Source organism: Primulina huaijiensis, chromosome 10 (assembly GCF_012295235.1).
Source record: "Primulina huaijiensis isolate GDHJ02 chromosome 10, ASM1229523v2, whole genome shotgun sequence".
In the NCBI taxonomy this organism is placed as follows: Eukaryota; Viridiplantae; Streptophyta; class Magnoliopsida; order Lamiales; family Gesneriaceae; genus Primulina; species Primulina huaijiensis.
In genome coordinates, this window is record NC_133315.1 from 881,793 (window position 1) to 907,253 (window position 25,461).

A 25,461-nucleotide genomic window follows, 5' to 3' on the forward strand; every position below is an offset into this window, starting at 1 on the left:
TGATAGTGTAGCAGTTTTCCATCACATATGATTAAAATTCTGCTCATCTTATTCCTTTAAATAAGATTAAGATTCGTTTGGAAAAATCTAGTCCACCAATCTAAGGTACCTTTAAATAAGATTAAGATTCGTTTGGAAAAATCTAGTCCACCAATCTAAGGTAATTATTTTTCCAATTATTTTTGAAAAACTCCTCTTTTTGTTGTACATATTATAGCCTCTAAATCAATATAAATAGCAAAATATTATATTTTATATTGTTCATAAAACATTCATACTAGTACATATATTGATAATGGACTCGTATTCATCGAATTTTCCACATTTTTTCTCTTGTCATGAATTTCATTTAGTTTTTAAGTCATTTTTAAGGCTTCTGTTCCTCGAGAAACTTTAATACAAGAACCAATTGATCCGATTTTTTCTTAGAATTTCTTTGATATGAACTTCCAATTCACCGATGTTTATCATTCTTTGGTAAATTTCTATAATAGATTGTTCCAAATAGTATATGACATTATAAGATAATTTATTTCTTTGTCTTGTAATATCGATATTATTTTTTGACTTTCTCTCCATGTTTCTGGATATCTAAGATTTTATATTATTGAAAAAAAATTTGTTACATGTTGATTTCTTGTATATGTATTTTTTTCTCACCTGTGACTTGTCATCTTATCTCCCTAAAAAGATAATCTATTTGACTTTGATTTCTATATAGAATCAGTTTGTCTTCTATCTGGCTATTTGTTTCCTATATTAAATGAACCTCGATTTTTTATGGATAAATTTCTTGAGAAAATTTTCCGAACACTCCGAAATTTCTATAAACTCACTTGTCATAAAAAAAATTCTGAATGATGTGTATTATATAGAGCTTATGAACTTTGATAAGTAATAGAGTATGATTTATTATCTTATTTCATTATCATTTTTTCCTTGAAATTTTGGTGCAATGTAAAAGCCTTGCTGAAGTTTTGATCTATCATATTATAGACAATTTTTAGATAAATTACTCATACAATTTTTTCTACATAGAGATTTCCTGAGATTGTTCTCAATATAGAATTTTGAATATTACCCATTCTTTTATCATATATAAAAATATCAATATGTGAATCTATCCCTTCTTTAAAATCTTATTTTATCATGATCTGGAATGCTCCGATATGAATCCATGACATAGTTCGTGCTACTTCTGGCTTGAGTTTATGTAATTAATATTTTATTTTTTTAAAAAAAATTAACTGCATCTCCATCTGATTTCCTATTATTTCCATGAGAATTATCATTTCTCTTCTGGAAACTTATAGATTAGATGATGCCTTCTGTTTCTTAGGCCAAGATTTCCTAAGAACTTTTCTATATGTCGTGCAGAGAATATTTGATATCTATGTAAGTCTGGGTTTTCTCTCATGATCTATTGTACCATGTTATTAGATATGGCTGTCTGGCTAAAGAAACCGGACAAATCTTCGTGTGTTTCATATTAAAACAATTCGTCTTTGCTCATATTCTGATTCTGTTATATCATATTCTTCTTAACCCAAGACTTATTCTTCTTCATATATATTTTTGTTTGAGAGAATGTCCTCAAACTGGTATATTTGAACTAGGTCTTGGTAATAAACCGCTTATTCGATATCTGAAGTTGATTCAATGCGTCTTATTCTCTTTTTATCATTTTATAGACTGTTGGTCGAAATATGATATATCGATCCACATGTCTAGTAATTATAATATTTAAAACTTTCAGTAGCTCTAGTGTGAGTTCTTCTGAAATTTTCTTTGTTGGTGTTCATCCTGTACTTCGAGATTAGTTCGATGCTTGAGATGACATCTTACTCTTTGATAGTCCACTTTTTTGTCTAAATTTACAAGATCTAGCATTTTGTCCACACCATAATGTTCTTAAGTTCTCCGTTTAGAACCAACATGAAGTTTGAAAATAATTTCAGTAATAAGATATGAAATTTGATTCTTTCGAGATTCGAGTTTGATGAATTTAAAGAGTGATCTTATTGCAGATTTGAGACGACAAGACAATCCTCGACCGCTAACGATAGTATGTAAATCTGGGTTTTCAATTAAACGGTTTCTTTTTGGATTTTTCGAAGAGCTCTAACGATGATATGTAAATCTGCCAGTGTATGTTGTCGTTTCGATAACTCAACATACATGGAAATTAGATAATTTTCTAGTCACTATTATTTCATGTAATTACTTTAAGCCAATTATTAATATAGGTATTTAAATATGGATTATATGAAAAAAAATATTTATAAAAATAAATATTGTGTAGGTCTGTTACCAACTAGTAATAATGTAGTGTAAAATTACAAGTTAAAAGTAAAATAAAAAGGCAGCTGGAAGCAATAACTTAACTGCTCACATATAATAATGTTTCATTTCAAATACTAAATTCAACTTAGAACCATCATTGTGGGCTACAAAACTAAAATTTTTATTAAATTTTTATTCTTTGACAAATACCAACTTTAGACCTAACAAAAAGGATATGTTTTTATATATGTATATACATATACATATACATATATAATTGTATGTTTTGTACCCCACAATGATGGTTATATATCTATATGTATATATATTTCGTCAATCTTACTAAATTTTGTGTTCACTGAGCTCATACTTATTTATTGGATATGCAGTTTTGATATGCTATATCACAATCAATAAAATTACAGTACAATTGATAGATGGGATAGCAAAATCATATATATATAAACTCTTGTGAGACAGTCTCACAGATTAATTTCTTGGGTCGAATATCTTATTTGGATCATCAATGAAAAGTATTAATTTTTATGCTAAGAGTATTACTTTTTATTTTGAATATNGATTATACGGCCCCTCACGATTAAATAATTTCTACAAAAATCTTTCCCGAAGGGCCATTCTCATTAATTCATCAGGGGAGCCGACATGAACTTTGAAAACAATTACATTAATTAAAAAGATAAAATTTATTTTATTGAGGTTTAATTTATTTCTTCTGGGTTTCTCGAAACTGATTCTCGATTTTATCTGAAAATATGATTTTCAAAAAAAATTACACAAAATGTGTCGAGTTTAACATGTATTGATAGAAATTTTATTAAAATTTCTTAATTTATTTATGTTAGGGTCCAATAATTGGCCATGTTGATAGAGTAGTCTAAATGTTGTGTTTGAGCTGTCGTATGATTTAAAATTTTGAGTTATATCGTTACCACGAATTATAGATTTTGACAAAAATTAATACCTAAAATCAACATTTCATAACAAAGAGAGACTATTACAGCCAACTTGTCCTTTTGATTCCCCTTGCATTATGACTTAGCATTATGCAAAATATGATAAATAAAATTGATATCCAATGACTAGATTTATCAAGGTTAAGCCTAATCTAGATTCTGGACCATAGGTTCATCTCGGTCCAGATACGTTCTCATAAATATCAGGTTTGAACGTCCAATTCAGATATTTACTATATTGACTTTCAGCAGCACCCTTAGCTGCTCTCTCACTATATTCTTAATCTTTGACTTGAGCGTCGGAAGGACTACGTCAAGACACCCTCTCGGCCCCCCTTCTAACAATCTCTTTCATGATTTCAGGCTTAGAGTAAATTCGAGGTCTGCATTCATACTGCTATCACCTGCTAGAATCGAACTTTAAATTTTCAGTGATTATAAAAAATCTTAAATATTTTTAATATATTTCCATAGAGAACACTAAAAATGTACCACTAATTTTTNAAAACAATAATTTCACTTAAAAATGTAAATGGCCAAGATGATTCCTCGTCGCCTTCAAATCTCAAGTTGTCAATATTCATACATTGGATGTGAGACTAACAGCATCTTGTGGACTTTCTTTTAAAGAAATAGCATTAATTATACATAAATCCCAAAATTTTATTGGAGTCATAAAAATATCTAGATAATTTCGATCTTATCTATCACTTTAGAAAAATAATAATTTTGATATAAAAAATAATGTTTTCATGTGTTAGGTCGAATCGAGTAAAAAATCTATCAATACGATTTCATATGAGTTTTTGTTAACAATTAAACATACGTAAAGTATATGTTCATATAATTTTTACATTGAACGTGAATATATATTAGATTAATGATATATTCTCAGGTAATTTTTAGAGTTTCCTGTATTTTTAATTATGGTCTGATTACCGAAACTCTAAAAATTGTATTTTATTTTTTATATTGTCAAAGTAATTAATACATAAATGTAATCTACTTGGGCATGGAGGATGAATTTTAGGAAAAAGTATATACATTATATTTATGATTTTAGTGAAAGCCCAACCAATCAAATCTGTTCTTCACATTACAAATCCGTAGACGCAAAAATAATATTAAAAAAATATTTATCTAGAAAAATTTACTTTTAAAAAATAATATAAATAATTCATCAGATAAGTAAGTAAGTAAGCACACGTGTTGAACACTGACAGCAGCATTAAATACTTGTACCCTGCCCCTACAGAACCTCATTAAATTCTAATTTGGGATGTGGTACAACTCGTGAGCCCCACAGCCCGGCGCCTTTTAACAAAGCTTTTTTTTTTTCCCCTAATGACACTTCTCTCATTATAAATTAATTTGATCATATTTATTACACCATTGAAGTTTTTTTTTAAAAAAAAATTGTATTTATTGTTTATTTTTTTACCATTTTGATATGTTATGTTCTCGAAATTCAATAAATGTTACTTCTATAATTTTTATTCTTTAGAATTTAATTTTTTGATAGAAGAACACAAATGAATTAGATCACATACATAAAATGTGATATAAAAAAATACACAAAAAACGCATGAAAAAATATCTCACATTTCGATTTTGTGAGACAAATATTCTATTTGAGTCACTTATGAAAAAAAATTATTTTTTATTGTTAATATGAGTAATATTGACTCGTCTCAAGAATAAACAATTTTCATAGTTGCAGTTTAAATCAAGAAGTGGAATAATAAGAAATGGATGAAGTTGCATTATAACTTTCTCAGCGTTCCGCTCTTCTTATAGAAACTGAAGAGAAACTTTAATTAAATTGATAGAAAATCCTTAAACACAAACATTCTTGTTCCACAGTTAAAGTTCAATCTACTCATAAACCAAGAGAAACCCGCATCGCCGAGCATTCCAAGGAAACGATCTCATGGACACGAGCAAAAAAAATATTCAAAAAACTTCTAAATAAATGGACAAAGATAAGTGTCGAAAATGAGTTGATACCATTAATTTATAGAGCTCGGAACTGTTATTTGGTCTTCTTGGTGAGAACCAAGGTTCGGAACTCACTGTCATCCCTAACAAAACTCCACCACAAATAAGTAAGGGGTATCATGGTTGCATGCCAGATAGCATGAGCATCAACAAGTCCTGAGTACGGTGGGAAGTCGTACATCTCTAACATCACGGCTAGCGCACCTCCAAACACGACACCCCAAATCTTCCAACGTGAGGGGTGATTAGTAGTTCCGGCCCAGATAGCCCACACAACGAGCTGAAGTACAGCCATTGCCACACAAACTATCATGTTCAATCCTGCAAAGGAAGTGTAACTATTATTTATATTAAATCACAACTTGGAATCAAGAGCAAATCCAGAGGATTAGTGGAATGAGTTAGTGTATTTATCATCTTTTGCATCCATTGAGAAAATGGCGACCCACACACACAAACATATGTATGTATGCGTGTCATCATCTTCTTGATGACTTCCAGTTAAGGATAGACCCATTGTTGCCTTGAAAAGTAGTATCAACAATGCATGATATGTAGTGGTGGGCATACCGTAGTCAAACTGATAGAAGTTTAGATATAAGATATGGGTCGCCACAAAAGCAAAAACAGGAGCCGCAACCATGACTCTGGCAGCCTCGACTCTCACGCTGAAAGCTCTTATTATGGCTAGAAAAAGAGAGTATCCAAGTAATGCCACCGCAGATGAGTAGTCAAGCTTCTCTGTCAAATCTACATCTCTGCATATGGTTTGATGTTATTTAAACATGAATTTGCAAATTAGCAAGTATCAAAAACAAGACAGCAATTGAATTGCAACGTCCCCTAAATCACTTAATAAACACATGCCTGAACTACACTGCGTGAAGTTCTCAAAACAAATCCCAAAAAATGTCTCTTAACACTTGGAAAATGTTTAACGACATTCACCATGTTTAACAGCATTCACCGAGCGGTATTTGTTTTATTTTTTAATTCATAATTTCAAGCAGGAGAGAAAAAATTATTCGTAACTTTTTGCAGTTGTTTATGAAAGTTTCACCAACATCATTGTGGTGGTAAAACTATAACTCGTCCTCGCATATATGTGATATATTTTTTACATGACCAAAAACTATAATTTAGTCCAATTCATTATTTTCCCAACAAATTTTACAGTTCATTATAAAATTCATTCTCTCTTGCAAATTTAATACATAAAGTTAATCGGGCACATGAACTTAATTAGATTTCTAACTTCTTAACAAAAGTTTGAATCAACATTCATATGTACGACTAATCTACACTGGTTCAAATGTAATAATGTTATAGGAAATAATTCGTGCCTCGCCAAATTTATCATGCATTCAGAAATATAAATCCCTCTAAAATTAAAACTCGTCCTTAGTTCACATGATCACAAGAAACCAAAGGAGGAAAAGATGCCGCTCACCTAGCGTGGAAAACCGCACTCCAAAACCAGGCATTCATCGCGATAATGGCGTAAATATGCCACAAGCCTGTATATTCATAGTAAGTGGTCTTGTTTGGCCTGAATGCTAGTTTGTAATTTACAAGGATAAAAAAGGACACCCATCCATGGAACTGCACAGCAAGATTAAGAGCAGAGAGAGCCATAGAAACTGGTTCCTGATCATATATAGATAACAGATCAGCTAGAAATAGAGGGTAACGGGAACTTAAAAAAGGGTATAAATTTACCTGAATTCCATAAATACGCCGAAATGGCCATTTCCCATGGTACTTAGAAGGCTGATATCCAAGTTTCTGTCTCTCTTCTTCTCTAGAGAGCATGCAGTGGTAACGGCAGTCACCAAGGCAGTCCCATTGTTTCCACTGTACATAAAGTGGCTCCTGCAGATACCATGGGCCATCACTACTGTTTCCATCCGAGGAAAAATTACAGTGTTGAAAGCATTTCTCCCCCGCGCATCCGGTCTTCTCACATTTCTCAACACATTCCCTGGAAGTTCAATTCAGTTTAAAGAATTAAAAGGCATGGCTTCAAGAAGCTATGAAATGAACAACGGTTGTCAATATGCCAACAGACACAGCATGCACAAGCTCTTGAGATTCCTAATTCCGAATGCAAAGTATAGAATGTTTTAGGTTCTAAACTATTTAATTAGTATTATAAACTTACGTGTATTAAATCATTTGTACTTGATCCAAAAAGCTCAAGAGTGAAATCCAAAAGTGACCAATAGAAATGCAAGAACTGGCCTCATGTGAAATGTGAACTGAATAAAATACCCATGCAGCAGTTTTAATATGATTAAATATTCTCTTTGTATTCATTGATATCTTGAGCCAAACAACACAACCATAAAGCACAAGTTGAACACAAAGAGTTCTTTTTGAAACTTCTTCGGGAGTCTATTATAGCCTGTCATAATTTATTCAGATAAAAAATCACTGAATCCATGTGAATTCACTCCTTAGTCTCATTTTGCTTTTCACATTAGCTCGCTACTCTAACATTTAAGCTGCACCTAGAACACGTAAGGCACACCTAGGTGCATGGTTTGTGCCTTGAGCAGAGGTGAGTGCTTTAAAGGAAATAAATTACTATTGTTAATAACCAATAAACATATTCATAGTTATTCAGGAATTCTTGACTGAATTTGTTGTTCAATAAAAGAGGCAATGAAAATACGACATCCTTCACTCTCATATGTGGTTCCCAACAAAGAGCAGAAAAAGGGTAGATGCATCAATGACGCATGACCTGAAGTTTTAGGATGGGGAAATTAATAAGGAATAAAAGATTGTTAAAAGATCAAGCAGAAAATGGCAGACAAGGCTATGTTAATGACTTATCACAAATTCATCAAAGAAGATTTGAATGGGTCGCCAGGAAGTGAAATGCCCGATCTAAATTTCCAGCCAACTTACCACCCGAAACAATTAAGCAAGTGGCAATCTATTCAAAAAGGTACATTTTATATAAGCACTTTTTTGTCGAGCACGATTTGTGGTCAGTCAATAACCCGAAAATCCAACTAAAAGTTTAACCTGGCGTTGTAATGTAGGACACTGCTTTGTGGAACAAGTCTTTATTACTTGACAAGCTAATTCAAATTCTCTGCAGCTCCATCTACCCACAGTTACTATAATTGCAAGATGAACCAAGACATACAGGTATTCTAGAGCCTAGTCACAAGGCAATGAACCAAGACATACAGGTATTCTAGAGCCTAGTCACAAGGCAAGATACACACGTTATTTAAGTAAAGCGTCTTGAGATGCTAAAATAGTTAAATGTGTTAAAGAGACTTTCATCGCATATAATTGAAAATGTTCGTTACAAATATTAAATGACAATAAAATAAATATTCATCACCATACAAGAAAATGAATTCCTATCTTTTTCAACTCTTTTGGATTTGTTATACAGATATATCAGACTTCATTAAAAAATGCCATGAATTCTAAAACCGCACCAAGAACACCTTTGCAGGAAACAGCCACACCAACTAGTATAATTAGATTTCTACTTCCCAGAACTCCAAATTTATCACTTTAATGAGACAGCCGCAATTTCACCAGCAATCTGCTCAAGCTGACCCAGAAAATAGTCCCACTTTCCAAAGCTCCAGTAACTCTCATACTTACAAACTATATAACTTAATTCACTGATTCTACTCCAAACTCAATAGTCCAAACATCCAAATACTACAAATAAACTCCTAACACCAACCAAGAATATAAACACAATTGAATCACGAACGAAAATCAAGATTTAAGACACACAAAAAGAAGCTCATCGACACAATCTTTGTACAGCTTACTGGTAAATCGGATCAGCATCACCGGGGCTCGCGCTGATCGATCTTGTCAAGCACGAGAGGAGAACCAAGAAAAGAGCAAAGCAACGTCGTTCCATCAGATTCGTGCCCACCCTTAGCGCCATGAACCGGAACAAAAGATGTCAAAGTCAATTCGCTAATGGGCTTTCGAAAGATGAGATTTTTCTACAGTAAAGAACAAAGATTTGATGTTGAATGATGAACGCCCCAATAGGGTCGGGAAAATACAGCATCAAGATTGGATCTTTCGACAACTCTGATATTTTTGGTTTTGTTTCTTGGATTTTTTTGGTTTATTTGAGTGCCAAAGGACGTGAGGGCAACGAAGGAAAGAGATGTACGGTGCAGGAGATTGAAGGACAGCTACTACTGGATCCTCTACAGTTCCTTTTAATGCAGTACATTACAATTGACCTTTTGGGCGTTTTTTATTTGATGATTGGACGATAAAGATTGATTAATCTCAATAGACCCGTGTACATTGCTCTCAGGATATGATAGATGATCAAAATTTATTCATGTATATATAAGATTCATTTTTTTTTTAAATTGTATGTGTGTCAAGATCTTATCTTTTGAAATGAAGTGAGAGTAGTGTCCACATAGGTAGGATCTTAGCCCAAACTCGTCGGAAAAAAGGTCACATAGTTTAGCTACTCCGAATTTAATGAGACGATTTCATATATTTTAATATTTAATAAAATTTTTAAATTAATTAATGTTTTAAAAATTTCATAAATAATAATGGTGTCAAATGATATATTCTATTTGATTTTACAAAATTATGAAAATTATTAAAAAAATAAATTTAACGATTTTTTTTCGTGTAATTGTTTCAATAAAATATATATAAAAAATATTGAAATTAACTTATATATTTAATGAATAAGAATAGATTGGTAAAGGAATCAAAAAAATAATACTAAATAATAAATATATACATGGAATATATATTTGTGTCATTTAAATAATTATTTTGAATCACTCAGCCAAATAAAATACATTCTTTCAACTCAAATAATTTTATCATAACACAAACAAATTTATATAACATATACTACTATCAATTTTGTGACTAAGATTTGGTAGCAATCATTTATGATTACTTGAAATGGAAGAAATAAGTTTCAATTAAATTATTATATGATTAAACTTAACTAATTTGCATTTAAACTTATGTTTTTTTTTTTTTAAAGCTGGACACACATCCGTTATTTTTTGTGTGTTTTGTGTAAACCCACGAACTAACAAGTAACATCCAAACTACGCCGACCAAGAAGGTAGAGGTAGGAAAATTCGAACATTAAACCTCTTGGTAAGTGTAATTATATATAAATATTTCTATAGTTGGTAATTATTGTATGTCATTATATATTTAAGTTTCTCGAATAAATTTGTCTTCAGTGAAATAATTTGTAGTCTTCTCTTTTAATGTAAGTTATTACTTTAATCAAACGTATAAATATATTAATATATTTTTGTTTAATATTATTTCAAAATCAATGAGAAATATAGTTATTATTTTAAAATAAGTTAATTAATGTTATTGAAAATTGAAATATTATTAAATATAGAACTAATTCACTTTTAAATTTTTTTTAGCATGAAATTTTTACATAAAACACATCTATGCTTTGTAATCTCAAATATAAATTGAAAATTATTCATGTCGGTTGATTCACTTTCAACATTGCATACGCCTACTTTGATGCAAGCACAAACTCGTAAATTATGACCCAATGGCATGATTTTATTGTATTTTTGAGAAATAAAATTCACATTTCCTAAAAAGATTCCTCATAAAGTCTGAAATATTTTGACAAAAACTTGTGTGAGACGGTCTCACGGGTCGTATTTTGTGAAACAGATATCTTATTTGGGTCATCCATGAAAAAATATTATTTTTTATGCTAAGAGTATTATTTTTTATTGTGAATATCGGTATGGTTGACCCATCTCATAGATAAAAATTCGTGAGACCGTCTCACAAGAGACCTAATCATGAAGTTTTTAGCTTTCTCCATTTTCTTGCTTTTATGGATATGTTGGGTTTCAAGGAGGGAAAAGCAGTTGCGAGTGTGCAGTTTTTAGGTGACAGTAAAGAGATTTCTGTTCAACTTGGAGATTATACAATTCATGGTGCTTCTTTAATGTACTTTTCCACACTATGGAGTGCACAAAATTAAGACATTTCAGACCAAAAATCACTAAGAGGAGCTTCTTAGTATTAAAATAAAATATTCATGTGGCTTATATATTGCAAACACACAGTGGCAAGTGGCAACCCATCACAATCCATTTCAACTACCAACCCACAAATTTAAGTTCCCAGATGTAAAAGAAACTGAGGAATGACACTTTATTTAATAAATTCGATAATTTAGTTCGAACCAAACAAATCAAGTTTGAAGACGATTGTCAGTCTGAATGGCGTTAAAACAAAAGTAGTTGATTTCAAACTCAAACTCAAATATAAAGAAATCGAGTGACATTTGTTTTGTTTATGTCAATATCATCATCTCCCAAAAAATCTGAATTTCGTTTACTTTATGATTACATAGATTTTGCTGAACTTGATATGCACATTGTCCACCAAGATATGTATGAGTTTTGATAGTAGCTTTAGTGTTCTTAGGTGGAATTAATAATGGGGAGGACCATGCAAGTGGGAGATCATTTACTTGAGCCAACTACAACCATTTGCGTGGTTTAATGACTAAGCTGTAAATCCATGTAAATCAGGAAGAAATGGAAGATGCATAGTAATGGCAATAAAAGAACCAACTCCATTCTTCAAGGAAGAGTTTTTGATACACCTTGTAGAAAATTACAGTGAACTAGCCAGATGAACTAGTCTGTACATGCGGCAGTTACTTGGTAATAAGAATTTTCTTTAACCACGAAAACCTTTCATCAGCAAAGGAAACATTACTCACACTATCTTGGCTCGACTACCCCTAGTTTAGCTTCCCGAAACCTAGTTGGTTTGATCTTTTAACAAACAAGTGAGGATCTAAGTGAGTGGGCTGTCGGGAGATGAGTGCACGATGCCCATCGAATTACTGACTCTGTCACCATGATATCGAGCTGCTCGAATTCACCAAGGCTAATCGTGTGGTTCCTTCTGCTGTGAAGGCCTAACGTTCGAGCCCCATCAGATGCACTCTTTCTAACCTCAACTGCTTTCAAGTCCATGTCTCCATCTGCAAGGAGTAGTAAGAAGAGATTGGGGGTCAAGGAAAACTACTCTAATTTGCTAATGTATCGCATTGACTAGTATAAATACAAGATTCTGTTTCCTCAACTGGACTATGGCACATTACACCGATACCCTCTTAACATTTAGTTTAACCATATTAGATCCACATTAAGATTTGAAGCCTGAGGGTATAATTGTAGGGAGACTAAATAATTACCTCGAGGAATTAAATGAAGTACTGATGAATTTTCCGCGGTATTCAAATCATCATCCTCCTGTTTAACCGCAAAGCTCGGTTTGAAAAAAGCAAAGCTTGGCAGTGTGATGACAGGCATAGAAAATTCCATGGTATTTGTTCCAGCACTACTACGGAAAGAAAACCCACAAGTTTCCGACAAAGGCGTAGGCGGGTCTACCATGAAAGAAGAAAACGACGACTTGCACGTGAATGTTGGTGACATAATTTCACAATTGTTGGGCGATCCAATTCCAAAACTAATATCCTGACTTCTTTTCATGACATGTGGGGAAATACGGCTATTCTCAGAATCCAGTCCACATTGTTGCTCACCACTTTTACTTAGATCTCTGAAAAGTGGCATTGTGTTCTTCACCCAAGAATGGTCTGTAAAAAATCGTCGTACAAAGAACTGAGTTCACAAATGGTTATAAGTTTGAGTACAATATTGATCCTTTCAACAATCATATTACAATAATTAATTCAGATCTCACGTTTCCATAAACTCGCTTCTCCAAATATCTAAATATAATCTTTAGTATTCTACAAAAGGATGAATATTACATAAAAGGATAAAAATATCTGAGATAGTAAAACCACGAGGGAAGAGTAACAATAACCTACCTAGAACCTGCTGTGGAGTAAACCGATTCGACGTATCCCTACAAAGCATTCCTGTTATCAATTGCTTTGCTGAATCAGAAATGAAATCCCATGGATTCGACTGAAATCTCAAGTCAGCAGCCCGAACAGCATCAAAGATCCGGGACTTTGTTTTCCCCCAAAACGGTGGTATCCCACTCAGAAGAATGTATAAAATCACACCAGCACTCCATACATCAGCAGCCTGATCATATCCTCCGGCAAGAACCTCTGGGGCTATATAGAATGGACTACCAACCGTACCATGTAACTTCTGTCCTGTTTTCAAAAAAGAAAAATAAAAATATCAGGAAATATTTCTCAACAAAATAATCGGCAAGAATTAACAGGGAAGCCAAGTAAGTCGGCACTCTACCTGGTTTGATGTAGGTTGCAAGCCCAAAATCAGCCAGTTTTATCGGTGAGGAAGAGGATTTTGTTGCTAAGAGGATGTTCTCCGGCTTCAAATCTCGATGAACAACGCCCTTGTCATGACAATACATCAACACTTGCATTAAGTGTCGGAAAAGCACCCTGGCTTCTGACTCGGAAAACCTGCCGTGCTTCTCCAACTTGTGAAAAAGCTCACCTCCAGCACAAAGCTCCATCACAAGATGTACGTAATCTTCTTCCTCGTAAACTGCTTTAAGGTCAACCACGTTAGGGTGCCCCGATAAAGTGCTCATAATTTCGATCTCGAGTTTGATACTTCGTACATCTTCTTGAGTGACCAACCGATCTTTTGAAATAGACTTGCAAGCTAGAACCTCACCACTAAACTTATCGATACATTCCCGTATGATGCCAAATTGTCCCCAGCCCAAATGTTCTCCGAGATTATACTGATCGCTCAAATTCGCAGTCGTGTGGGCATCTAAAATAGTTTCCCTCAAGCACGCAACTCGATAGCAATTACATGAACTAAACAGTGATTCAGTTTTGCTCTTGGCAACAGCCATACAAAAGTTCAACCTCAAAACGATCACACAACACCTATCAGGATCTCAGCTTTTAATATCTGAAACCTCTAATTATCACCTAAACTGCATCAGTTTTCTATGCCCCAACCAGAAATTTGATATAGTCACAAGAGGTTTGATAGATTCATCGTATCAAGCTTGAAAAAGCAACAGGAAAAATCCAAATCCAAAGAGTCTTAATTTCCTCCCAAATTACCTGGATCTGAAAAGTTCATAAAGAGCACGACCATATAACCACCGAAAAAAAAGTGAGCAATTTCACCGAACAGAGGGTAAAAGAACAAGGAAGACTAAAGCGAAGCCTTAATTTATTAAGATAGCAAAGATAAAAACTCAAACTGAACTACTCAATTAACCAAACTCTTGGAGCATTCAGAACATTGTAGGACACGACACCAACTAAATCAAGTACAGAAAACCCCAAACGTGAAACATCCCAAAATTCCCATTATGAGACAAAGGCCCAAATGGACCGACAAAAAAGAAATTTGAAAAACAAAAAAAAATTCCCCCACCCACAAACCTTCACATGAGAAAAGATGAAAATCCAGAAAAGCCCACAAAAATTTGAACTCAAAGAAGCATTCCCAGATCCACAATTTGTCCAAGAACACGCCAAGAACCAAACTTTTTCAGAATTACACGACGGGAAAATAGAGAAACACAGACTGCAACCAAGAAATCTAACCTTGAGAGAAGGAAAAACAAATAGTCAAAAGTCAGCAAAAGAGGAAGATGCACAATAGTGGGAGCTGTGATTCCCTTCTTCCTTCCCAACTAAGAAAGAAGAGAGAGACCTGTGGGGCGATTTGCTCTGGCCTCCTCAGTTTTTACCAAGATTGTTATGTTTGGGGTTCGAGCAATCATGTTTTTGTTGGCCACCATTTCATTCTCCTTATATATTTTTGGAAGAAAGTATAATTAAAAGTTTTCTTTTCCTTGATTTGTCTTGTATATGTGGGACATTGTGTGTGCTAATTCAAAATGATGTCTTTGAAAATTAGATCACCAATACAACTCGAAGTGACGCGTTTTTTAAATGGTATTCTATCAACCCCACGAGCACACAACCTTCATGCCACCTAAGTTAGAATATGTATATTGTTTTACGATGTTACCATTTTCTCCTGAGATGAATTAATACTTAAAATGAGAAATAATTCTTTTACCATCAAGAAATAATATTTTTTTATGAATCAGATCAGATTTGATGATACGTCTCACAAATTGACCAGAGAGATCGTCTTACGTGAGTTTTTTTATTTGATCAATTCCTACTTCGTGAGCCATAATAAGAAGATTTCATACAAAGAAAGCATTCGCAGTAAGCCTAGTGACTTCCGATAATCAGTGTGGGATTGCTTACCCTTTCTGTCGAATAATTTAATTGTCTTCTTTTTATGAGAGTAAATCTACTTGTATATTTGTACGTAAGTCTTTCGTTTCAAAGATATAATCTTATTCTTTTATTTCTTGTTGTATAATATTGATAAGTGATTTGTAATTAAAATTCAATGTTTGGTTTACACTCAGATTCTTGCAATTACACTAGTTTAAGACTAATCCATAGTTGAGTAAGGGCCAAACTTATAATGGAATGATTTCTTTCAACGCCTCTTATTTTCCACTATTTTATTTCCATCAACAAAATTAACCCTTTTTTGAGTTCATCCAAAATTGAGTCGGATCAAACATTGTACGATGATATCTCTTCATGCGTATGTTGTTCGCAATTTTGTTTCCATCAATAAGATTTCAAAATTCATATAAATTGTTAAAAAGAATCGAGCTCCTTATTATTCAATTACTAACTGTAATCATAATGCATTTTAAATGATTTATATGTGCTAATATCATTTATATTAGCGGTCGATGCATACGCGTTGCATAAGTATAAAATGGTACATAAATTTTATGAAATTTATATGCACGATAAATATTTATTTTAATTATATTAATTTAAAAAAATCATTGAGACATAATTGAAACTGGTAATGAAATGTAAAAAGTAAGGAGATATTTATAGGAAAAACAATTTGAAAAATGAAGGTTCTTACATGTATCTAAATAATTTATCTGAATATTTGAAATTAATTTAAAGAGAAATATGAATAGTAATAAACTGTTAGAGAAATGTAAGGACATTAAGTTGTATTTTTTAGATTATGAAAAGAACTTATTAAGAAGTCAGAAATTCAATATTTTTATGCTTTTGTCTTTAAGTCTGTCACGTAGAACTTGCTCAGTTTGGTTTATCTGATCAGCATGATTTGCAGACTACTGTGTTGACATTTTGGGTTTATCCAGAGTACATAAATAATAACGGTTGCAGATTCCAAATTTTTTTTTTTAAAAAAAACTCTATTAAAAAATTCAAATAGAGCTAAGAACGTGCAATAAGGAGTTTGGACTATGCTATGTGAAATATTTTAGATACATCCTATATAGACTTGCACTCGAATATACATGTCAATGGCATAAACAAAACTCTCAACTGACTTGAACGAGATCTTCCACAATTTGATGGACTGAACTTAGTTGATCAGTCTTTATCTCAATTATAAAATAAAGTTTTTGGCCCGAGAGCACATCACATGGCATCTTCACTAGACTTGGAGCTATTTAAAACAAACTTTAATACTCAAATTTTTGAAATACTCAGAGTGTTTAACATGCAATCAAGCCAGCTATCGGAGCTCAAATATGCTTTTCAAAGATCTAATGCTAAGCCCAAAGAATAGTCTAAGCCCTCTTCTTCCTTGTCTTAACAAAAGAAACCACTTGATGGAAGTTCCGGTAGTGGTGGTCATTACAGCAGCTCAAATGGTGGACACAAACTTTGCTACTTTTCACATCAACCTTTCAGAAAATAATAAAATAAACAGGAGATAAATTTTTATTCATCATTTTCACTTGTCTTTAGTTATCTATGCATCTTATTAATAAAAGTTTTGTTTATTCATATTATGTTCAATTTTTATCAATTAAGTCAGCAGCTTACATTTTACATCACAAAAAATAGAGAAATTGTTAAGATAAAATTTAAATATAAGTTTTGATGATCATAAACTAAATTGATACCGACTCAAGCTAAATTGCTAAATTACATGAACAAATGAACTAAACTAACAAAACAATCTTTGAAAGAACATCACTTGTGCTAATCAACTTCTCTGACATAAGAATAGACGGACAAAAATTTTATACACAAATCAAGCTGTCCAACTTAAGCATCTTACATAACAATAGACGGACAAAAACTTTATACACAAATCAAGTTGTCCAACTTAAGCTTCTTACAACAGCTCGAGTGGAATCAACTTGTTCCCGTTCATTTCGTTAGCAGAACAGATCAGTTGTTAGATTGATCTGGCGACACTCTGAAGACAACATAAAGTTATCTCCAAGTCTACTCTAAGAGTTGTCAGCAAAGACATAATAAAGATCGGTTGGTTACTTTTTTTCAGTTATTGTACAAGCAATTTGAATTAATCATTGTTATATTTGGAAACACGACAAGGACACGTGACACTTTTTATTTGATTGTCGGCTATCCAGTACATCTGTGAGTACCTTATATATTTATTAACATTGAGGATCAACACCTATAAAAGGGGAAGCATCAAGAAATGCAGAGATTGATGTTACATTGATCTTCATCAAGCATCCCAATATCGCACAAGATCTTTTACAAGATTCGTTCTCAATCTGTTTTTGAATATGCACAAAGTTCTATCAGATCGATTAAGAATTATTTTGTGCATCTTGTATTCTAACTTATATTTGTTTACACGAGTTGTATTGTATTGTGAGAATCACTATAACTGTTAGAAGCTTGTTTTGAACAGATCCAGTTAAGAAAAGAGTGTGCTAGGAGTTCCGATTAGGCAAGAGATAATTCTTAAGTTGGAGTGAGCTTGTATAAAATGTTGTAAGAATCAAAATCTTCTAATGAATCCGTCTAGAAACAAAAGAAGCAGAGACATAGTAGCTTAGTTTTTGAACTTCCAAAAACAAATTCTCGCATCTTCTACTTACATTCTTTACTTTTGTCATATCTGTTATCATCCTGATGTTGAGCTTTTAACTTGAACTAATATATTCACTTGTATATATCATATTCACTTAGTAACTTGAGTTTTTCCACACTTAGATATTTTAGTAACGTAAATTACTCAGTCTTGTTGGAATATTGACTTGAATTATTATTGCAGCTTGGTTTTTGCATTATTTGTCATATTTATTCTATTTTATTAAAGTTGAGGACATGATAGTAACCACCTAAGAATGACATGAATTTTTTCTTTCAACTTTACCCTTATATGATACTAATATTACACTTTTACTTTTTGTTTTTTTTTTTATTTCAACACACACTTTTATTTTTATTTCAACAATTCAAATATCAATTTAGTCCCTCCATAATTTGTCAAATTTCACTTTAATTCATCAATCATGATAAAAAAAACTGTACACACATGCATCGCGTGTGCAGAGTAACTAGTTTTTATGACATATCATCCATCAACTCTAAACTGTTCATTTGTATCCTAACATTTTTTTATCACCAATCTCGTTTTAGGAAAGAATCGCATTTAAGCATTATTAATCACGGTTATACAATGTTAGCATCACTAATTGATAAAATCTCTAAATTATGTTCTCTTTTCTTCTTATTCAACAATTTTTTTTTTCTTTTTTTAAAAAAAGTCGCCGTAAGAGTATTTGATGATACTTCATATGATTAACTTATGTTTGACTTTTTTTTGTTATTTTGACCAAAACAAAGTGTTTTAGACAACCTTCAAGCTCAAACAAATTTAAGTGAGACTTAATTAAATTTTTTAGAACACGACATAACGTAAAAAAAATTATAGTATATGAANAGTGTTTATATTATTTATATCATTTTATTTAATTTCGGTTATGGTTTTGAGTTTTGTCTTACTTTTCTATATTTAATTATCACTGCTTTCTATAATATCAAATAAAATATATTTTTTTATATAGTATTACGTTTTTCGATTTTTAAAAAGTTGTCATAAATTTTAGTATATTGATGATCCGTAAATTATTATTATTGTTGTTGTTGTTGTTATTGTTACGTATGTTAATTAGAATTTCAATATAAATATTTTTCAACCTTATCTGAAAATAATTAAAAAATTTAATCAAATTTAATCATATAAAAATGGAAAAAAAATGAATTTTTAAAAAATATTTATTAATTGTTTAAAATTTTGATAGAAAAATAACATATTTGACTTTTTAGATACACCTTTTAATTTTTTATCAGTAATAGTTCAACTCAATCAAGAAAAAATAAATCAATTCAACATTAAAATATTGTTATCATCATTTAAATGTTACCTCAAATCATATAAATATTTTTTAATAATAGTTTTAATAAAATTTCAAATACTAATATTTAACCCTTGATTATAATACTAGTAAAATAGTTGTTATATTATCAATAAGAATATGCCCACTAGTTTTGCTTTAAAAACAAGAATATGCAACTATAAAATACATAAAAAAAAAAAATTTCTCATTTATGGATATTAATAAATTTATTTAATTAATATAAAATATATTAATAAAATTTAAAATTTAATAAATTTATTATATTAATAAAATTTAAAATTACTTTGAATCCAGATAAATATGATTTGTATACGCTAAATCTCTTAAATTCTCTTCTTCCCCTTTTGCAATCCCCAATATTAGGGTATTAGGGTTCGTAATTCAACCATCTCAACTATTCAGAAAAAAAAAAAAAATTCAACCATCTCAAAGCCATAGCTTCCATATTTCTGATTCCCCATAAAATATTCAGTTTCCCATATCAAGACAATTTTCGTAAATCCAATTGCACGCGATCTCGTAAAAAAGCCCTTATTTATTTCAATTAACCTGATAGATTTTTCTAATTTTCACTCTGTATCGAGCTTCTACCGTGTGATTAATCATGGATGTGGATGGAGGAAGACGAGTTTTCAATAGACTCGGACCATCGTCTTCGAGCGATGGTGGGATCAATAATAAGCAGCAAAAGGTCTGTTTTTTTTGGAGACAAGGGAAGTGCACGAAATTCCCGTGCCCTTATTTACACAGCGAGTTACCGGCCGCGTCGAATGGGAAGAGGACGGCGCATCAGGGGTTTGGTACGGATGATAAATATCGAGCCGGTGGAGGATTGAGGAGAAGTGGAAACAATAATTATTTTAATAATTACAGTAACGCGTGGGGTAGAGAGCAATCGCGGCAGCCTGCTACTGAAGACAGGACGACGGTGAAAAAGATTGATAAATTGTGTAATAATTGGAAGGCGCAAGGGAGCTGTAGATATGGGGATACTTGTAAGTACTTGCATCAGTGGTCTACGGGAGATTGCTTTTCGCTTTTGACGCCACTTGAAGGCCATCGGGAGGTTATCTTTACTACGTTGCTCATGATTAAAGTATCGTGATTTGTTGTGAATTGGAGTTTGAATTCATTGTGGGATTTTTCTTTAGATCCCGGAGTTCTTTAGTTTGTCTATTTTTGGATGTGTTGCCAAACTCAACCTTGATTTTATCTTGATTAAATTAAAAATGAAAAATACCCGAGTTAATATGATTGATATTGCCGTTTTTCCTTAGAAAAAATTGTGTTCGGTTGATGGTTTTGCGTGTAATGGATGGATTGTTTTATTGCATTTCGTTGACTTAAATTCTTAGTTACAAGTTATTGAGTCAGCATTACTTGTTGCAATATGTCATAAATGTTGCCTTACCTTTATCTTTAAACATACATTTTTCAATCAGGTTGTTACTGGGATTGCTTTGCCCTCGGGGTCAGATAAGCTGTACACTGGGAGTCAAGATGAGACTGTTAGAGTTTGGGACTGCCAGTCGGGTCAGGTTGTTCACATTTTAATTTTTTGTCCTTAACAGTTGATCGCATATGTTACTTGTGTTTGGAGACCGTAGGCTGCAGCTTGCAGATGGTTAAATTTCACAATTTAAAACCAAAAATAAAATAGAATCAACTTGACACATGTTAATATGCTCGAGATCCTCTGAGCTAAGTAAAATTGGGAGGTATTGTACATAGATGGTGACTTAACGCACAAGATACAGATGAAGGGATAGAAACTGTAGGATTGGGTGGGCTCATATAAACTCTTATAGCTCTTGGATCAACTTACATTGCATAGTTCAGATATTTTCCTACTTACTTTGGTCTTTTGATTACTGGATTCTCAATAACATTGAACAGCTGTACTTAACCAATGTGTGGTTCTTTTTCCTTTCTTTATTATCCTACAGCTGGCAGGCGTAGTGAATTTAGGTGGTGCTGTTGGATGTATGCTAAGTGAAGGGCCTTGGGTATTTGTTGGTTTAACTAATCTTGTCAAGGTAAGATTAAAAACTAAATGCAGCAACTGCAATTAACCTTGTTTTGGCTCACTGTTATATTACTTTGCTTATTACTCTCTTGCTTGTCTACATTGAGGCCTGTTTCCACTTGCTTCATTAATGTCCTATTATTTTAGTCCCTGGCTTTTTGTGTGCGGTGCTAGGCATGGAATACTCAAACTTCTGCAGAGCTCAGTTTAAATGGACCAGTTGGCCAAGTCTATTCCCTTGTCGTTGGCTATGAGTTTCTCTTTGCTGGTACACAGGTATTTTAGCCTATTTTTGGGATAACAATATCTATTGCTTTAATTGTCCGCTATGAATACGCATGCTATGTTGCTTTTGATGTGTTAATGAATTGTCTGCAGCTTTTTTGTTATCCATGCCCAAATATTGTCTCCTGATTTGAATTGTTAGAGGGATGAGCTATGACAACACGCATGAACTGAAAGTGATTTATTGCTCCTTACAGTCATAGATGGGGATCCTCTTCCGTACACCACTAGACCCAATTAATCTGATTGTGCTTATCTACTGCAGGATGGGGCAATATTGGCATGGAAATTCAATGTAGCTGCCAACTGCTTTGAACCAGCAGCATTTCTCAAGGACCACACTCGTGCAGTTGTGTCGCTAGTTGTTGGAGGTAACAGAATGTACTCTGGTTCCATGGACCAATCTATCAAAGTGAGTTAACCTCCCGAGACACGTTCATTAAGTTTATTTGCTACAAAATTTCCTGATAAATTTTGTCCTTAAAATCTTGCTGTACTGTGTCTGTGTGTGTCGGTCTTATTTTATGAGTGTTATATCTTATATGCTTTATGTTCAGGTATGGAGCCTGGAAACTTTACAGTGCCTACAGACTTTAACAGGGCATTCAGATGTTGTGATGTCCGTTTTATGCTGGGATCAATTTCTTTTGTCAGCTTCATTGGACAAAACTGTCAAGGTTTGTATTCTTCCAAAAATTTGATGCTCCTCCCATCTGTATCATCTGACTTAGAAATATATCTGTAATTGATAATTGACTTGTCTTTTTGTTGATTTCCCTACTTTGCCTAGGTTTGGGCTGCAACAGAGACTGGGAATTTGGATGTAACATACACCCATACAGAGGAATATGTATGTTTTTATTTGTTGTTTACACTTCTTTTCTTCTTCTTCTGAATGGAATCATTATGTGAGGACAACTGCGACCTCATCTTTATGTTAACCTATTACTTTACTATATTATTAAGGAAGAGCACCACATAATAATCATCTTGGTCTCTTGGTGTGTTTTTATGTATTCTTCCTATAGCCACCTTTAATATTTTTATTTTTATTCCAACTTTTCAAAACACTTCATTTAATTAAAACATACCCATATTAGTTTTTAATGTTTAAAATACGTCATGATGATATTACTGAGGAACGTCTTCCAACTCGGGCCTATATGACCGATCAATAGAAACAGGATGTATTGAACTCATAATTCAATAGATACTTTTTATGAATGTCAACTAAGTATCGTAAGTAAATTGTTCCAGGTTGTTCAATCATTTGATAACCAGAGTCATTCTTTGATAAATGATCACTATGAGTCAGATTCAATAGAATTTGATCAATCCTTTTTTCTACCGTTAAGGCGGAGAACTGAACCAAGAATTCTCTTTCTTCATCATCAATCGAATCACTAATAAAAAACATGTAATGATTATATATTTATATCATATTATTATGAAAAAACATAAAATAAAACTCAAAACGAAAAATTAGATAAAGAAAAATTATTTTATATCAAATTTAAAATATATGCATCCATCGCCTGCCAAAATGCTAGCATGTATCATAAGTTGGTCAGAAGAAAGCTATAAATTGTCTTATCTTGTAATTTTTGGAATTATTATTCATCAGTTAATCTTGTTAACAACGCTTGAAAAATACCTGGTTTTTTAACTGCAGTAGTTTTCTGCAGGGTTTACTCACACACTGTGGGATGCATGATTCAGAAGGCAAGCCAGTGTTGATGTGCTCTTGCAATGATAATTCCATCCGAGTTTATGATTTACCATCGTGAGTCCCATATGCTGATACCTGTCTCTTGTTACATGATGATCCAGGCTTTGATTTCGTGTGATCACCCTGAATTCTAGTTGACCCCAACTCTACTCTAAGAACTGAGGCTTGGATAAACAATAATGAATATTATCCTGGTTGTTTTTCTGTACTAGATTTTCCGAGAGAGGGAAGATCTATTCCCAGAAAGAGGTTCGCTCCATTCAAATTGGTCCTGGTGGTTTATTTTTCGTCGGAGATGGATCCGGCCTGGTGCGAGTATGGAAGTGGTCTACTGAACCAGCTGCAGCATCATGATATGCAAATGATTAACCATACATCGAGTCTCTTTAATGTTGTCTCGGTGTCTTAATTTTTCCGCTGTACAAGTTGAAGAAAACAAACGCCAGATGAGAGGATTGCTGTTTCCATTTTCCATTTTTATCCATTTTTTTGGTCCTTATTGGTAGTTTGATTAGAGGACGGTTGAGTAATCTGGATGTTGCCTTAATGTAAGGTGAATATAGAAGATGTGATTGGTCTTATTCAGGCTTATGAATTTGAGCCATTGTAATTGTTAGTCATGAATAATTGATGCTTTCCTCGTCTTAATTTGTCTTCCTTATCATAATACCAATGTTGGATGATACTAGGTGAAAAGAAAACTAGGACAACATTAAATTCCGCATGATCTGCGGAAGCATGGGCAAAGGCATGGTTGACAAGAGTAGGTCTTTTGTGAGACGGTCTCACGAATCTTTATCTGTGAGATGGGTTAATCTTACCGATATTCACAATAAAAAGTAATACTCTTAGTATAAAAAGTAATACTTTTTCATGGATGACTCAAATAAGAAATCTGTCTCATAAAATACAACATGTGAGACCGTCTCACATAAGTTTTTGTCGATTGACAATAACCATTTTTCTCGATTTTTAAATAAACTTTATATCTAAATATAAATTTTATCTCGAAAAAAGTATTCTAGGTAAAAAAAAATGATTGTCATTCTTTAAGCAAAAACTTGTGTGAGACGGTCTCACGGGTCGTATTTTGTGAGACATATATCTTATTTGGGTCATCTATCAAAAAATATTTCTTTTTATGCTAAGGTACTGTTTGGTTCAAATACTTGTAAGTACTAATATAAATAGTCCTATCATATCACTTGTTTTGTACAAGTATTATTTATCTCGATCAATCAAAATATTAATTATTTATTTCACATCAATCAAATTCGTAATAATTTGTCTCATATCAATCAAATCAATAATATAAAATTACGATATTACCCTTAATAAATAATATTATCAATATTCTATTAATATTTTCAAGAATGACAAAATGATAATATCATATTATCTCAAATTTAATCAATCAAATCAATTAAATCAAACACTATATTAATTATCATTTTCTATTTATTTTATTATTACAAAATATTGCTTATCTCCATACTATATATTTCATACCATGAACCAAACGATACCTAAGAGTATTATTTTTTATTGTGAATATCGGTAGAGTTGACTCGTGTCACAGATAAAAATTCATGATATCATCTCACAAGAGACCTACTCTATTATTTAAACTGCCCACTGGCAATTGGCAAAACCTAGCCATTTATGTGTGTAAAAATGAAAAATCACATGGATATTTTCGACAGTACTTTATTTATATGACATATGGAAAAGTAACTTCTTAACTTAATATTACTCATCATATAACCTCCACTTAATTCTCATGACTTAAATGTTATATAACAGTATTTACATTTTTTTTATGGTACAAGGATGATATTGTTCCAAATTTTCGTAATTTATATATATTCAATGAAATAAAACGTGAGGCACATAATTTTCGCAGTATCACACAAAAT

At 32.4% G+C, this 25,461-nt stretch overlaps 3 protein-coding genes and 1 long non-coding RNA gene across 4 annotated transcripts; 2 read left to right on the plus strand and 2 right to left on the minus strand.

Moving 5' to 3' along the window:
- Positions 1-5,058: 5,058 nt before the first annotated feature.
- Positions 5,059-9,453, minus strand: LOC140986653 (uncharacterized). Its single transcript, XM_073454960.1, has 5 exons — positions 9,065-9,453; positions 6,975-7,236; positions 6,706-6,902; positions 5,826-6,013; positions 5,059-5,576 (listed from the first exon to the last, which is right to left on the minus strand). The coding sequence occupies exons 1-5, from the start codon at positions 9,184-9,186 to the stop codon at positions 5,290-5,292; spliced, it is 1,056 nt and encodes a 351-aa protein (XP_073311061.1). The 5' UTR covers positions 9,187-9,453; the 3' UTR covers positions 5,059-5,289.
- LOC140986654 (uncharacterized) lies at positions 7,243-9,144 on the plus strand. Its single transcript, XR_012176956.1, has 2 exons — positions 7,243-8,414; positions 8,459-9,144. It is a non-coding gene; the product is annotated as an uncharacterized lncRNA (long non-coding RNA).
- Positions 9,454-11,787: 2,334 nt separating the features above from the next.
- On the minus strand, positions 11,788-14,120 carry LOC140986453 (calcium-dependent protein kinase 26-like). The gene is made up of 4 exons (XM_073454709.1): positions 13,538-14,120; positions 13,144-13,440; positions 12,499-12,906; positions 11,788-12,285 (listed from the first exon to the last, which is right to left on the minus strand). Exons 1-4 carry the CDS (start codon positions 14,118-14,120, stop codon positions 12,077-12,079), a joined length of 1,497 nt encoding a protein of 498 aa, XP_073310810.1. The 3' UTR covers positions 11,788-12,076.
- A 5,776-nt stretch (positions 14,121-19,896) lies between these two features.
- LOC140986825 (zinc finger CCCH domain-containing protein 48-like) lies at positions 19,897-24,193 on the plus strand. The gene is made up of 9 exons (XM_073455190.1): positions 19,897-20,571; positions 20,948-21,043; positions 21,452-21,541; positions 21,706-21,807; positions 22,082-22,228; positions 22,374-22,493; positions 22,607-22,666; positions 23,502-23,599; positions 23,758-24,193. The coding sequence occupies exons 1-9, from the start codon at positions 20,110-20,112 to the stop codon at positions 23,897-23,899; spliced, it is 1,317 nt and encodes a 438-aa protein (XP_073311291.1). The 5' UTR covers positions 19,897-20,109; the 3' UTR covers positions 23,900-24,193.
- The last annotated feature ends 1,268 nt before the right edge of the window (positions 24,194-25,461 follow it).

Coding starts and splice junctions, on each gene's coding strand:
- LOC140986653 (XM_073454960.1), bottom strand. CDS start 9,186: ATGGCGCTAAGGGTGGGCACGAATCTGATGGAACGACGTTGCTTTGCT. Junction 6,903..6,974: donor GGCGTATTTATGGAATTCAG/GTAAATTTATAC, acceptor ATATATGATCAG/GAACCAGTTTCTATGGCTCT. Junction 6,014..6,705: donor AGTGCGGTTTTCCACGCTAG/GTGAGCGGCATC, acceptor AACCATATGCAG/AGATGTAGATTTGACAGAGA.
- LOC140986453 (XM_073454709.1), bottom strand. CDS start 14,120: ATGGCTGTTGCCAAGAGCAAAACTGAATCACTGTTTAGTTCATGTAAT. Junction 12,907..13,143: donor TACTCCACAGCAGGTTCTAG/GTAGGTTATTGT, acceptor GATTTTTTACAG/ACCATTCTTGGGTGAAGAAC. Junction 12,286..12,498: donor ACTTCATTTAATTCCTCGAG/GTAATTATTTAG, acceptor TACTCCTTGCAG/ATGGAGACATGGACTTGAAA.
- LOC140986825 (XM_073455190.1), top strand. CDS start 20,110: ATGGATGTGGATGGAGGAAGACGAGTTTTCAATAGACTCGGACCATCG. Junction 21,044..21,451: donor GGGACTGCCAGTCGGGTCAG/GTTGTTCACATT, acceptor ATTATCCTACAG/CTGGCAGGCGTAGTGAATTT. Junction 22,494..22,606: donor CATTGGACAAAACTGTCAAG/GTTTGTATTCTT, acceptor TACTTTGCCTAG/GTTTGGGCTGCAACAGAGAC.